At 30.0% G+C, this 15,593-nt stretch overlaps 1 protein-coding gene across 1 annotated transcript; it reads left to right on the top strand.

The window, feature by feature from the left end:
• The first annotated feature begins 10,193 nt into the window (after positions 1 to 10,193).
• LOC111914249 (uncharacterized) lies at positions 10,194 to 14,548 on the top strand. The gene is made up of 4 exons (XM_052766360.1): positions 10,194 to 10,375; positions 10,471 to 11,411; positions 11,541 to 12,755; positions 12,885 to 14,548. Exons 1-4 carry the CDS (start codon positions 10,194 to 10,196, stop codon positions 14,546 to 14,548), a joined length of 4,002 nt encoding a protein of 1,333 aa, XP_052622320.1.
• Positions 14,549 to 15,593: the final 1,045 nt, after the last annotated feature.

The raw sequence follows: 15,593 nt of genomic DNA on the forward strand, positions 1-15,593 counted from the left end.
TCAATTTTCGTTATATGGCCGATTACATGCATCTTTTTATGGTATCAAGATCAAGATCAAATTTCGTTATTATGTTCAATATATAATTGAAACATAGGAATAACAATCATTCTTTACTGCATATTGTTCCAGCAATCAAGAATCATTCTTCAATCGGCTACTTCAATCGTTTTGTAAGTTTCTTATTTTTTTCCAATTCTCTGTTTTTTGTTTTTTGTTTTTTCTGAACTTCATATGCTTCAATCAATTTTCGTTATATGCTCGATTAAGGACATTAACGACAGTAATTCTGTAAGTTTCTTATTATCAATTTTGGTTCTGGTTGTGTATATGTACGGCCATGATTGTCGATTGCTGTGTTAATCAAATTCCGTTATATGCTCGGTTAAGGACATTAGACACAGTAATCTGAATATGGCAGCAAACATTAACAACAGTAAAGTTTACTTACAATTCCATTAACACCCTTTGTCTACCATAATATAGAATTTTAGTTTTCAGTTATTTACCTGTTATAGCATGCTTCTTTCAAACAAGTAATTATAACAAAACAGTTAGCATTTCATTTTCTGTCAAATTTCTATAAAATGGCTATATAAATTTTGAATCACAGTTTGCACTTTCTGTTTTATGGCTGTTTATAGCATTTAAGTTTTGTTTTCTGTCAAATTTAGCATCTTACTTGGTTCCTATTTTTCTGATTTTCCTGTTTAGGTTATGTTTTATCATTGTTTAAATCCATTACTATTGCAAAATTTTACATCGATATTTTTTTAATAAATCCATTACCATGGAATTCCTTGTGATGTAATAAATGAAGCCCAAAATAACATAGATTTGTTTACCATTAAAGCACATACCACTAAGATGTAATCCCATGAATGTTTGTTAACATGTTTATTTCATATTTTCATTTCTTTGTATGAATGTTTGTTTTCACTGCTTACCTCTTGCAATAACTAACAATTTATAATTAGGTTCAATGGACGAAAATGCCCTCTCCAATTACCGCAATCTTATCTTTTTTTTTTTGTTTTTTTCTGATCCTGATATGCTTGAACCACTATTTATAGCATTTAACTTTTGTTTTCTGTCAAATTTAGCATCTTACTTGGTTCCTATTTTTCTGATTTTCCTGTTTAGGTTATGTTTTATCATTGTTTAAATCCATTACTATTGTAAAATTTTACATCGATATTTTTTTAATATACAGTTAACAATTTCAGAATTTTGACTTATTTTCCTAACATTTTTACCTATTTTTACTAAATTTTACAAATCCAACTTAAGGGCCTCTTTCTAATAAGGATACATTTGGTATATTAGTAAACTGAAGTTTTCTTTCAAACAAAGGAATCATATACAGATCAAACTTATCATTATTATTTTTAATTATGAATGTTGTATAGGGGTATATAGTTTCTGTTAGCATGTTTCTTTCAGAATTTGTTTTCTTCGTATGAATGTTTCAATATAACCATATTGTATTATTCAGTTTGTTCTTATATTATTAGTACTCCATACACATAATTGTAATTATTTTGTGTACTTTTCTGTTATAGTGACAATGGCAGAAAGAAAGATCACTTTCATTAGAGACTTGGACAATATGAAGGATGATTACACACTAAAAGTGTCTATCATCCGGCTGTGGAAATCGCTTTCAGATGGCAACCCCACTATTGTCAGATCAATTGAGATGATACTCATGGATGAAATGGTAAAATCTACTATTTTAATAGCATTATTCAAAAACATTTTTTTTATTTGATCATTCCAATAATATTATTCAAACTCAATCATTGAAGATGTTATCTTCAATGTTGACCAATTTATATTTATTAAAAATTTCCTTTTTAACATTATATAATATTCTTACCCTATGTGAATAGTGTACAAAAATCCGAGCAAGTGTGTATCCAAGAGATTTTCAAAGGTTTGAGTCCAAATTGAAAGAAGATCAAGCTGTTTACATCCGGTCCCCCACTATCGCTCCTAACAAATACACTTTTAAAATAAGTGATGTAACCTCCAAGTTAAATTTGCATGGAAGAACAACTGTTAACGAGTGTCTACACTTTCAATCCAAAACAACATATGGATTTTCTTTTGTTTCTTTTGAAACAATTATCTCTGCAACAGCTACATCTAATGAATCAATTGGTAATTTCCCTCCTTATTGATTGTATATTATATTTAATTCTTTAAATTCACATCATTTTGACATTTTGTATTATCATTTTGTAGATATTATTGGTGAAGTTGTTTCATTAGGAAAGCTTGATTCCCGTGATGTCAGCAAATCTCTACATAGGCTGCCTTTACAAATAAGAAACTTAGAGTAACCAAAACTTTTTTTATATTATATCTTATATCTTATATCTTATATCTTATATATTACATTCATTACTTTACAACTTGCATGTAGAATTTTAGTATTATATATTCATTTAACCATTATTATTTTTGCAGAGGTTTGCAGGTTAACGTTACGTTGTTTGGAGATATTGCATATCAGTTAATTTCTTATCTTGAAGCTCATAAAGAAGTTGGTCGTGTGATTGTCCTTTTGCAATTTGCAAGAATTAATGTCTATAATGGTAAATTTTTTATACCAATCAACCTTATTTTAGTCTTTTATATTACTCATTCTATTTACTATTTTATTTTGTTTCATCAGCAACACCTTCTGTTAACAGTTATTATGAACAAACACGGATATTCATAAATGCTAATCTTCCCGAAATTGTTACATTCACAGATAGGTAACTGTACATTTTAATAATTCATCGTTTTGTTGTTTCTGTTCAATAATTTTATAATTTTATTTTCAAACTCCTAAATTAAAAACAGCTTGGTTGGATTACGAGGACTTCAAAACCCTTCTGCTTCTTTGACTGTTGAAAGCTCTAAATCATATTCGGAATCTGATGACTTTTTGAATAATTACAAAGTTAAAAATGTTGTCGATTTGATAGAACCACAAGAGGTATGTGAATATTTTATCTGTATTGATGTGATATTGTTTTCTATTTAACAGATAATAAAATTATAATGTTTTTTATGATCGTTTTGATTTTTTTTAGGTCGGCCAATATATCATTGTCGGGACCATTTATGGTATTCGCCAAGATATTGATTGGTATTATGATGCGTGTACAAACTGTGGAAAGAAAGTTGAAACAGAAGATGTGTTCAGTGGTCCAGATAGTGGTGATGCAAGTGTCGTTTTAAAATGCAATGGTGATAATTGTAAAAATAAGAAGATCTCTTCTGTTCCAAGGTTTTTTTACATTTAAGAAAATATCAACTGAACAACTTAACTACATTATTAACCATTAAACATATTTAATGTTTATTTATGTGGGAAATTTTTATAGGTATAAAATACCTATTCGTGTGCAAGATGATTCTGGAACAATCACTCTAACTCTCTTCGATAGAGATGCTTATAGACTCGTCAAAAAACGCGCACGTGATCTTATAGATAAAATCAAACAGGTATAACATAATTATAATTTTTGTTTTCTTAATTGTTGTTATTTGTTGTATTTTCTTTATATTAATGTGCTTTTAAACATAAATATATTATATAACACATTTATTCCAGGCTGGGGATAATCCAAGATTATATCCTTATGACCTCAAATGTTTGGAGCATAAAAAGATGGCTTTTAAGATAGATGTTAATAGTTTTAATGTATCCAATAACTACAATCGGTTTGGGATACTTGGCTACACGGTTGATAGTAACGTTATCGATGCTTTGGAAAAAAAGTTAGCTGTCGAGGTATTTATATATTATTTTTATTTGTTTTTTTAATATTACTTTTTATGATGCATATTTTTTTTAATGATATTCACTAATAAATTGTAAATCTATATAAATATTTAAATTTCTGAATCAGGCAGGTAGTCCTGCAAATGCTGATGATACAGAAATCGCATCTCATGAAGTATCTCAAGAAACAAAGTCCTTAAAGGTTATATTATAAATTTACATTATTTAATTTTATATAATCTATTTTAAAAATTACTTTTTGTTAATATTTTATTACTAAACCTATTTACAACATTTTGTTTTAAGGATGCGATATCGCAAACAGGTGATAATTTGACCCCAACATTGCCTGACAAATTTGAAGCTACAAGTCCGTTCAAGTATAATTCCCCAACAATAGTAAAAAAACGAAATGTTGGAGATACCATTGATGTTGATGATTATGATAATGTGAATTCGTCCACCAAGGTCCCTCGATTGAATTCCAAAGTTGATGCCAACACAGGTCTATTAATACCAAAGCTTGAAAAGTAATTTCAAAATGTCTTTTTTTAATCAACAATGTTCTTGAATTTGGATTTTTTTGGATTCTCTTTCACAGTATTGCTCTTTGTGGTGTCCACTGTTCAAACATTGATACTTCTTGCTTTATTTTCGCTGGTATTCTATATTTTAATACGATTATGATTTTATGGTTATCATTGTAATTAGACTAATCTTCTTTTAATAAATGTGTGGCATATATGTTTGTGTATTTATGTGTAAAATAAGCAAAGAAATATGTTTCTAAAGAGTCTTATCAGAAATATACTAATTATTTAATTATTGTGGTCTTGTATTTACAATCATAGATACTAATAAGGGATATTTTTGGTTCTGGGCAAGGATGTATTCATTTTAACCTCATAAATAATTTTTCTGAAATTAAAGTGATAACATAAATAAAGTACATACCTCTGGAATAATTTATGGGCAACAATGGAGTTTCCATCAAATACACAACCAACTAAATGCCCAACATAACTCTAAAACGTGTGTTGTTTCTAGGTTCATCTATCACATTCGGCATTCTATCATTCACTGTAAAAAACTATTTTTTGGGTTATGGCTGTAATTAGATTAATCTTCTTTTAAATTATGTGTGTCTATTGATACTTTAATTGAAGGAAACCATTATGTTTTTACAGATTTTTTTACCAATATATTTGCAATAAAAATAAAAAAAATTACAATCAATAACATTCTACTTTTCATTTTCGTGTTATAAGATATCAGTATATTTGCTTTATAAAAAAGATGTCTCAAATTTGAATACATTCAATACATTCCTGTTCAAAATAATGATCATTTTTTAAACATGGACATATTCATAATTTTCACAATAAAATGGTATACTGGTGCATGCATTCTTGGGAATGTGCTTTGATATTATTTGAGGTATTGTATTAAAAAAAAACTGTAATCAAGCTGTCAAATGAGATTTCTCATAATATTGAACACGCAACAGAATAAACAATGCATCAGATGTCAATTTTGCATGAATGTTTGTTTCTTTGTATGAATGTTTGTTTTCACTGCTTACCTCTTGCAATAACTAACAATTTATAATTAGGTTCAATGGACGAAAATGCCCTCTCCAATTACCGCAATCTTATCTTCTTTTTTTTTTTTGTTTTTTTCTGATCCTGATATGCTTGAACCACTATTTATAGCATTTAACTTTTGTTTTCTGTCAAATTTAGCCCTTTGTCAATTCTTTTGATCAGCTCTAAAATTTCAATCATTTAAATTCCATAAATTAATATTACAAGCAACAGAAGATTATCATTAGGTCATGCAACTCCAAAACCGGATATCAATTCCAAAACTACCCCTACTACTTCCCGTCCTACCAAAAAAATCGATGGATTCCGCAAGCCTTTTTCTCCCATTTCTTCCAAAACTACCCCTAATGTCACAACAGAAGCTGAGAAAAAACACGACATGCTACAAAAAACATTTCAAAATAACAATAACAATATGTCGCCATTTACTACCCCTACTAAAACTACGATATTTGGTTTAGAGGATGAAAATACAAATAGAACTCCAAAAACAAATTTAATTCCGATTTTACCCTCCACCCCATATACTACGGGTTCTATTGCGATGCAAACAGCTGTTACACCTGCCCCTGTTTTGATAAAGGGGATTTTTCCTGAAGAGGTTATTGAGTATTCCTTTGAAGAAAGAAGAGCTGGTTTTGTGGTTTCTAAAACACATTTGAAGACATTATATGATGGAATTTTTTTTTTTTTTGGGTTTTTTAATCTTGTTTTTTTGAAAGTCAAATTGCAATCGGCTTGTAATATGAATTGAATTCATATGTTGCTCTTTTGGTATGTTATTATAACTGGCAAATACTTCTTTGCCTTAACGTTGTCCTTTGGAAGCATAAATAAATAAATAAATAAATAAATAAATAAATATTGAGAGAAATATGGAAATTTCAATGTGAAATTCACGTACTATTACAATCTTTGATTTGATTAATAATCCATATATCTATATATGGCATTATGGCAATATGGCAATTTCAATGTGAAATTCCGATTATGGATGGAAATCGAATGTAATTTTGAATCAATTTTATTTATATGCCCGATTAACTACATCTTTTTATGGTATCAATATCAAGAGTATCAATTACATTTAAGTTTCATTGTTGGGTCGATTGGATTTTATTATGTTCAATATATAATTGAAACATACGAATAAGATTCGGAATTTACTGCATCGTGTTCCAGCAATCAAGCATCATCGACACATTGTGTTCCAGCAATCAAGAATCATTCTTCAATCGGCAACTTCAATCCTTCTGTAAGTTTCTTATTTTTATGCAATTCTCTGTTTTTTGTTTTTTCTAAACTTGATATGCTTCAATCAATTTTCGTTATATGCTCGATTAAGGACATTAACGATAGTAATTCTGTAAGTTTCTTATTATCAATTGTGGGAAAAAACTGTGTTAATTGCAAACATACGATCATAACAACGATAAAAAACTTATGTTATGTTCATCTATCGGTCCCCTTTCTCAGTATTGAACGTACGTTATCGATTGGTAAACAGTTAACGCTCTGTTTTTTTGTTTTTTATGAACTTGATATGCTTGAATCAAATTTCGTTATATGCTCGGTAAAGGACATTAAAGACAGTAATCTGAATATGGCAGCAGGCATTAAGGACAGTAATATGAATATGGACATTCAACAGGGTCTTTATGGTCGGTTTGATATGCTTGAATCACTGTTTTTTGACAAATCCCTGTTTGAATTTGATTATTAGGTGGGTTTGATCTTATTATGTTCCTGCTATCTCACTCGGTTTATCAAACTTAAAGATTTGTTATGTCACTCTCTATTTATCTCAACATTTTATTAACAATATATATGCAATAAAATTCGAAAAAAATACATATAAAGGCATTACCTGTTGCAGGGGTATATATTTTTTGTTAGCATGTTTATTTCAGATTTTGATTTTTTTGTATGAATGTTTGTTGTGACACCTTACCTCCTGCAATAAGTAAAAATTTATAATTAACTTCAATGGTAAAAAATGCCTGCGCCATGGATTTGACAAACTTAAACATTTGTTATTTTTGTCCAATTCTCTGTTTTTTCTTATGTCACTCTATATTTATCTCAACACTTTTATTTTTATTAACAATATATATATGCAATAAAATTCGAAACAATCCACATAACAACATTTATATATGCTAAGGTCGAAAATGCCCTCGCCATGGAATTCCTTGTGATGTAATAAATGAAGCCCAAAATAACATAGATTTGTTTACCATTAAAGCACATACCACTAAGATGTAATCCCATGAATGTTTGTTAGCATGTTTATTTCAGATTTTCATTTCTTTGTATGAATGTTTGTTTTCACTGCTTACCTCTTGCAATAACTAACAATTTATAATTAGGTTCAATGGACGAAAATGCCCTCTCCAATTACCGCAATCTTATCTTTTTTTTTTTTTTGATCCTGATATGCTTGAACCACTGATGCTGTCATTGTTTGTTTTTTATCTTTTTATCTGCCTACTACTCCAGGACATATTGGTAATTTTCACATCAGGGGTATATAGTTTCTTTTAATATGTTTGGACCTAATATCCTTGATATATCATAATCTGTAACTATGGAATTGGAAGTCATTCATCAAAATCATCCTCCCTAATAGTATCTTTTCCAACAATGCTTATCTTTTTATAACATAATAAACATTAGTTCCAATAGTTACAAAGTAAAATAACAGAATGAAAGAAAAATGTAATCCAACAATACAGTACAAAAAAAATTATATCTGCAACAAAATTTGGAAACATTACATATAAAGGCATTGTACTTTAGCATTTCATGACATACGTAAGTTCAATCGACAACATTTTTTTTTATTTTTAAATTTGATAATAAATTTCAATATATAATGTTTTTGTATAAAGTTATATATTTTGTTCCATTTCAGATAGCAACTAATAACATGGACTCCTTTAAGACTAATAAGAAGATAAAATTAAATAATTTCTATCTGGATAATACAAAACAATTACATTCGTACACTACATCAGTCAGTCAAATTCCAACTTCTACAAATGTTACTAACCCTGGTGATAACGGTACGTTCATTATATATTTTACAACTTTCTTTATCAATGTTTTTAATCTGAATTATAACTATTTCATGTGTGTATATTTGATTATGCAGCTTCAAATAGGAATATCTATCATGTTCAGGCTACAAAGAAAAGAAGAATAAGAAAATTATACTTGGACAATAAAAAAAAGGTTCGACCGAATGAATCCATACAACTACATCAACATCACATCTTTTTAAAATAAATGAAAATGATAATTTACTTAATTCGTTATACATTTTTCTTCTTTATTCTTTATTTAAATTTAAATTTAAATATCTAAATTGAATTTTCTCACATGCTCATTTTTTGTATTATGTCTTTTTGTATATTAATATTCATAGAATATTTTGGGGACTTACATTATTATTACAAATTTATCCATTTGTTATCACAATTTTTTTTTGCAGCCAAATTCAAAGGAGTTGTGCATCCAAATAAAACCCTATCCGCATCTACATCAAGTGTATCCACATCTACATCAAGCGCAAATATGTCAAAACAAACAATGTTACGTACTCCTCCTTCACATTTAAATGTTAGAAGTCCGTTATCTAACATTTCCAACGGTAACTCATTTATTTTTCCATATTTTTTTATAATATATGTTGTTATTGTATCATATTTGATAATCTACATTTCAATCTTCTTTTCTCAGTCATCGATATTCCCAATAACAGTTTTCAAACACCGTTACCAAACATGAAATTGGATTCAAACGGTAACGTACTTGATTGCTTTTAAACTTTTTAATTTTTTTTAAATATATGTAATAAAATTTATTACATCATCATCTTTTTATATCATCTCTTTATCAATATTCATATTCATATAATATTAAAATAATTATTAAACAATTTTACATTTCTGATAACCATTTTTTTATATGAATTCAAAGGAGTTGTACATCGAAATAAAAGCACATACCGATCAAAAACAAGTTCAAATACATCAAATCAAGCAATGTTACAACCTCCTCCATCACATTTAAATGTTAGAACTCCGTTATCTAACATTTCCAACGGTAACTCATTTATTTTACCATTTTAATTTGTAACATATATTATTATTGTATCATATTTAACAATGTATACTTTCAATTTTTTCCGCAGCCATGGATATTTCCAATAATAGTTGTCACTCGCCGTTAACAAATATTAGACAATTCTCTGTATTTTCAAATCGCGACACATCCAACAAATCATCTACAATAACATCAAAATCGTCTTCAGTCCTGTTAGCTAATCCAAATAATAAAGCAAAGAAAAAAAAGACCAAATTTAACTCCTATTCCAATATTTGGTTTGAGATCCGATCAAGACAAAATCGATGGTCAAAATGAGCAAAACATATACAACGGTATATCAAAAGGTAATTTTGATACAAATATAATATTTATATTTGTTCATTCAATATTTTTCACTTATATAAACTTACAAATTTAACATCTTTATGTCAACCTTAATTGACAGATTATTTGGATCATGGTGATCAGATTGTTGTATGCCAAACATGTTTTGCAAAATTATGGAAAGATGAATCTATCAAATGTAAAAAAATGAGAATCAAAATTATTCTTTATGTTGTGGTTATGGCAAAGTTGAACTACCAACTTTAAAGAATGCACCTTCAAGTTATGCCCATCTTTTTACATCGGGAGATTCTAAAAGCAAACACTTCATGAAGAACATTCGTTCTTACAATTCTATGTTTTCTTTTACGTCAATGGGTGGAAAGATTGATTCCTCAATCAATAGAGAAAATGCTCCATACATTTTTAGACTTAGCGGTCAAAATTATCATAGTATCGGAAGCCTTTTACCGAAACATGGGTTAAAACCAAAATTCTCTCAGTTATACATATACGATACTGATAATGAGATCGCGAATAGACGGACATGTTTTGGGTACACTTTTCACAATTATCACATTAATAGATATCTTATTCATCAACATTATATTATTTATTTATCTTATGTTTATATGTTCATGTTACTTGCAGTGGAGATAATCAACGATCTACGTCAAATTCTTCTGTCCTTGATAATGATATTATACAAGATTTGAAGTTGATGTTGGATTCAAATAATGTCTTGGTTCGGTCTTATAGAATGGTTAGGGATTCTTTTCATCAAAACCCTCATGTTGATATCAAGTTGAGACTTATTGGAAGAAGGGACCAAGATGGAAGGATATACAACCTACCATCTGCTTCTGAGGTTGCCGCTTTAATTGTTGGAGATATTGGTGATTCAATTGATAATAGAGATATTGTTGTTCAAACGTCATCAGGTTCTCTACGGCGTATTAGTGAATTACATCCATCATACCTTCCTCTTCAGTATCCACTACTGTTTCCATATGGTGATGATGGTTACAGGGTTGACATACCACATCGAGGTATTACACCAATAAGCAACAGCAAGAGGCCCAACTGTACAATGAGAGAGTTTTTTTCTTATAGAATACAAGACAGGGATCAATATTTTTCACTGATTCTTAATTCAAAAAGGTTGTTCCAACAGTTTTTGGTTGATGCTTATACTATGATTGAAAGTGAGAGATTACATTTCATAAGGAGCAAACAACAAATTCTTAGATGTGAGTCTTATGAAAAGTTACGTACTCAACAGAACCTAGGGAATAAAGATATATCCAACGTTGGACAACGTGTAATCTTACCTTCCTCATTCACTGGTGGTGCACGTTATATGATGCAAAACTACCTTGATGCCATGTCCTTATGTAAATGGTTTGGATATCCTGATTTCTTCATAACCTTTACATGTAATCCAAAATGGCCTGAAGTTAAAAGGTTTCTTCATAACACTTCACTAAATCCAGAAGATAGACCTGATATCTTATGTAGGCTATTCAAAATAAAGCTCGATGCTTTGATTAAAGACATACGGGAAAATAAAATTTTCGGCATTGTTCAAGGAGGTAATAAAACTTGTTTTTATTTGTAATAGTTTTGTTATAATGATTATTTAGTTTGTTAATATTTTTGGTTATTTGCAAATATATTTCATCCAGTACAAAGATTATCTTATTTATAAAATTAATTTGCAGTGGTCTATACGATTGAATTTCAAAAAAGAGGTTTGCCACATTGTCATATTTGTCTGTTTATGCATGCTAACTCCAAGCGGCCTACTGTTGAATATATTGATCCGATTATTTCTGCTGAGATTCCAAATATCAATGAAGATCCAGAATTGTATTCACTTGTAAGTGAATTCATGATACATGGTCCTTGTGGAGCTGAAAATATGAATTGTCCATGCATGGTTGACAAGCAATGTTCGAAAAAATTTCCAAAGCAATTCTGTGATCATTCTTCGGTTGATGTCAACGGTTATCCCTTATATATGAGAAGAAACAATGGATATTTTGTCGAAAAATCAGGTGTCAAGTTAGACAATAGAAATGTTGTTCCATATAACAAATATCTGTTGAAAAGATATCAGGCACACATTAATGTTGAATGGTGCAATCAGGGATCTTCCATAAAGTATCTGTTTAAATATATAAACAAAGGTCCAGATAGAGCTACAATTGCTGTTGACATCAACGCTGATTCTAATCACGAAAAGGTTGTCGATGAAATAAAAGATTATTATGATTGTAGATATATATCTGCATGTGAAGCATCATGGCGAATATTTAAATACGATGTTCATTACCGATATCCTTCTGTGATGCGACTACCTTTTCATCTTCCTGATCAACAACAAGTCATATATGCCGCAGACGATGATATTGACGATGTTCTTGAACAACCTTCAGTTGCTGCTTCTATGTTCACATCTTGGATGGAATGTAATAAAATTAATAAAGATGCACGAAAACTTACATATGTTGAATTTCCTACAAAGTTTGTTTGGAAACCTGATGATAAGTTGTGGAAGCCAAGGAAAATTGGACGTTCAATAGGAAGGATTCACTCTGTTTCACCTAAACTTGGCGAAGTCTACTTCTTACGGATTCTTTTAAATAAAGTGAAAGGTCCAAAATCATTTGAAGAAATTCGCACGGTAAATAGTGAAGAATTTCCTACTTTTCGAGATGCATGCTATGCTTTGGGCCTCTTAGATGATGACAAAGAATACGTTGATGCAATTAAGGAAGCAAGTCATTCAGGAACTGGTTTTTATCTTCGTTTCTTATTTGCTACGATGTTAATGTCTAACAGTTTGGGTAGACCAGAGTTTGTTTGGGAAAATACATGGCAACACTTGTCAGATGGTATTCTTTACAACCAACAACGTAGATTAAAGTCTCCAGGTATTATAATTTTGTATCATTATATGTAAAAACGGATTTTATATATTTTAAATATGCACGGTATAATTTTTTTTACCATTAAATTGGTTAATATTATATTCTTTTTGACATATTGTTCATTTTTTACAGGTTTATCACTCAATGAGGATCAACTCAAAAACCTGACTTTGTTCGAGATCGAACAGATTTTACTTCGTAACAACACGAGTCTTAAACATTATAAACAAATGCCTTACCCTGATTCCGACACAGTTTCTTCTTCAACAAATCGACTTATCATGGAGGAGCTGGAGTATGACATAACGCTTTTAAAGAAAGAGTTTGATAGTATGTTTCATGCATTAACAAACGAGCAACGCAATATTTTTCTTGATATCATGACTTCAGTCAAAGATAATAAAGGAGGTGTATTTTTTGTTTATGGATATGGTGGAACAGGCAAAACCTTTCTTTGGAAGACGTTATCTGCAGCAATTAGATGTAATGGTGATATAGTTTTAAATGTTGCTTCAAGTGGTATTGCATCTTTATTATTGCCTGGAGGTAGGACAACACACTCTCGGTTTATAATTCCGTTGAATCTTACCGAGTATTCTGTTTGTAAGATACCGCCTGATAGTGAACTCGGCAGATTAGTAAGAAAAAGCTCATTGATTATTTGGGATGAAGCACCTATGGTCCACAAACATGCATTTGAAGCTTTAGATCGAGCTCTGAGAGATGTATGTAAGTTTGATAAGTCTACCAACTCATATATTCCATTTGGAGGGAAAGCGATTGTTTTTGGAGGAGACTTCAGGCAGATTCTACCTGTTGTTCAAGGAGGTAGCAGACAAAATATCGTTAATGCTTCTTTAAGCTCTTCATATATATGGCAACAATGCAAAGTCCATAGATTAACAAAAAACATGAGACTAACCGTTGGAAAGGATCCATCTGATATTCGAAAAATACAAAATTTTGCAAACTGGCTTTTGGACATAGGAGAAGGAAAAGTTGGTGGTTTAAACGATGGTGAAACGATTATTGATGTTCCGGATGATATTCTCATTAGTGATCCACATGATCCTATAGGTTCATTAATTGAGTTTGTATATCCTTCAATCTTGGAAAACTTCAACGGTACGAGTTATTTTCAAGAAAGAGCTATACTAGCTCCAAAAAATGAAGTTGTCCAACAAATCAATGATCGTTTGTTAGCATTGTTTCCCGGAGAAGAAGTAGAATATTTAAGTTCAGATACTCTTTGCCAATCCGAGTTTGTTCATGATCAGTTTGATCCCAATTTATACTCCCCTGATATTTTAAATGGTCTTAAGGTATCAGGTTTGCCAAATCACAAGTTAATTCTAAAAGTCGGTGTTCCAGTTATGTTACTAAGAAACATTGATCAGAAAAATGGATTATGTAACGGCACTAGACTACAAGTGAAATCTCTTGGCAAACGTGTTATTGAGGCAATTATAATATCTGGAACTAATATCGGAAAGCAAACATTTATTCCAAGAATGTCTTTAAGTCCATCTGAAAAAAAAATTCCTTTCAAATTTCAAAGAAGACAATTTCCATTGGCTGTATGTTTTGCAATGACAATTAATAAAAGTCAGGGGCAGTCGTTATCAAAGGTTGGTCTGTATCTCAAGGATCCTGTTTTTTCACATGGACAACTGTATGTTGCCTTATCTAGAGTTCAAAGTAGAGAAGGACTAAAATTGTTAATTTTAGATAAGGATGATAGACTTACAAACAAAACTTCAAATGTTGTGTATAAGGAAGTTTTTAGGAATTTATAACTGCTTATTACCCATTAAATTCTAACAATTATGTTTTTTTTTTTTTGTAACATTTTTTTTAAATAATTTATTCTTTATATAGCATTGTAATCCATAATATTCAGTTTGTTTTGATATTTCATTTTCAGATTTTAATAGACGCCACATGGTCTTTCTTGATTCCTCCCTCATTACAAAAAATATTGATTTGCCCTCACACTTCATAAATCATTCACATATTCAAAGATATATTTTAGTTATCTTCATATTTAACTTTCGATGGATTGATTGTGTTTCTATTTAACATATATTCTAATTTATATACTTTTTTACAAAATTATATTAATTTTAATTTTAAATAATCATTACAAATATTGCTAAACAAACTTAATTCTTATTAATAATATAAATCTGTTTTTCAATTTTTGACCCGTGGTTTCCACGGGTTGTAACCTAGTTTTTAATAATAGGAGCTGATAAATCCACGTTAAAATTTTATCCTTCCACTGATAATTATATTTATTGGCATTTTTATCCTTTTTTAAATTATATTTTTGAAGAAAGAGAAAAGCCCATTCCATTCACTATAAAACCCACCACTACTCCTCCTCTCTCACACACTCTGACACACACATATCTCTTCTTCATAACCATTCCATTCACTGTAAAAAATAATCTCTTCCCTCCTTCGATCAAATGACAATAACTAGAAAGACTTGATCATCTCTCTCTTTACAATTTGAATAAGTTCTAGGTTTGCTTTATGTAACGCCCGCAGATCCGGGCTAGTCAATTTAGAGACGATGAACATCAAAAATGACTTTTTGATGGAAGATTATTTTGAAGGATTAATCTTAACCAAGTTGTAGTATATGTTACAAGGGTTCCGTACATATAAAAAACGCCGAAATCCGAGTTATAACGAAGAAGTTATGGTCCGTCGAAGTTTTACGGCAAAACCGACACGGCACCGGGAGATGTAAATAGTGAATTTACGGTAGAGGACTTTTAGCCTTAGTGATCGAAACAAAATTTGTAGTATACATTAAACCAAGAACACACACAC

This window comes from Lactuca sativa, chromosome 8 (genome assembly GCF_002870075.4).
Source record: "Lactuca sativa cultivar Salinas chromosome 8, Lsat_Salinas_v11, whole genome shotgun sequence".
NCBI lineage: Eukaryota > Viridiplantae > Streptophyta > Magnoliopsida > Asterales > Asteraceae > Lactuca > Lactuca sativa.

What these genes read in the sequence shown, in the direction of transcription:
- LOC111914249 (XM_052766360.1), top strand. Translation starts at nt 10,194, where the DNA reads ATGGGTGGAAAGATTGATTCCTCAATCAATAGAGAAAATGCTCCATAC. An exon ending in AATAGACGGACATGTTTTGG is followed by an intron (nt 10,376 to 10,470) that starts GTACACTTTTCA and finishes TGTTACTTGCAG; the next exon opens with TGGAGATAATCAACGATCTA. An exon ending in ACGTAGATTAAAGTCTCCAG is followed by an intron (nt 12,756 to 12,884) that starts GTATTATAATTT and finishes CATTTTTTACAG; the next exon opens with GTTTATCACTCAATGAGGAT.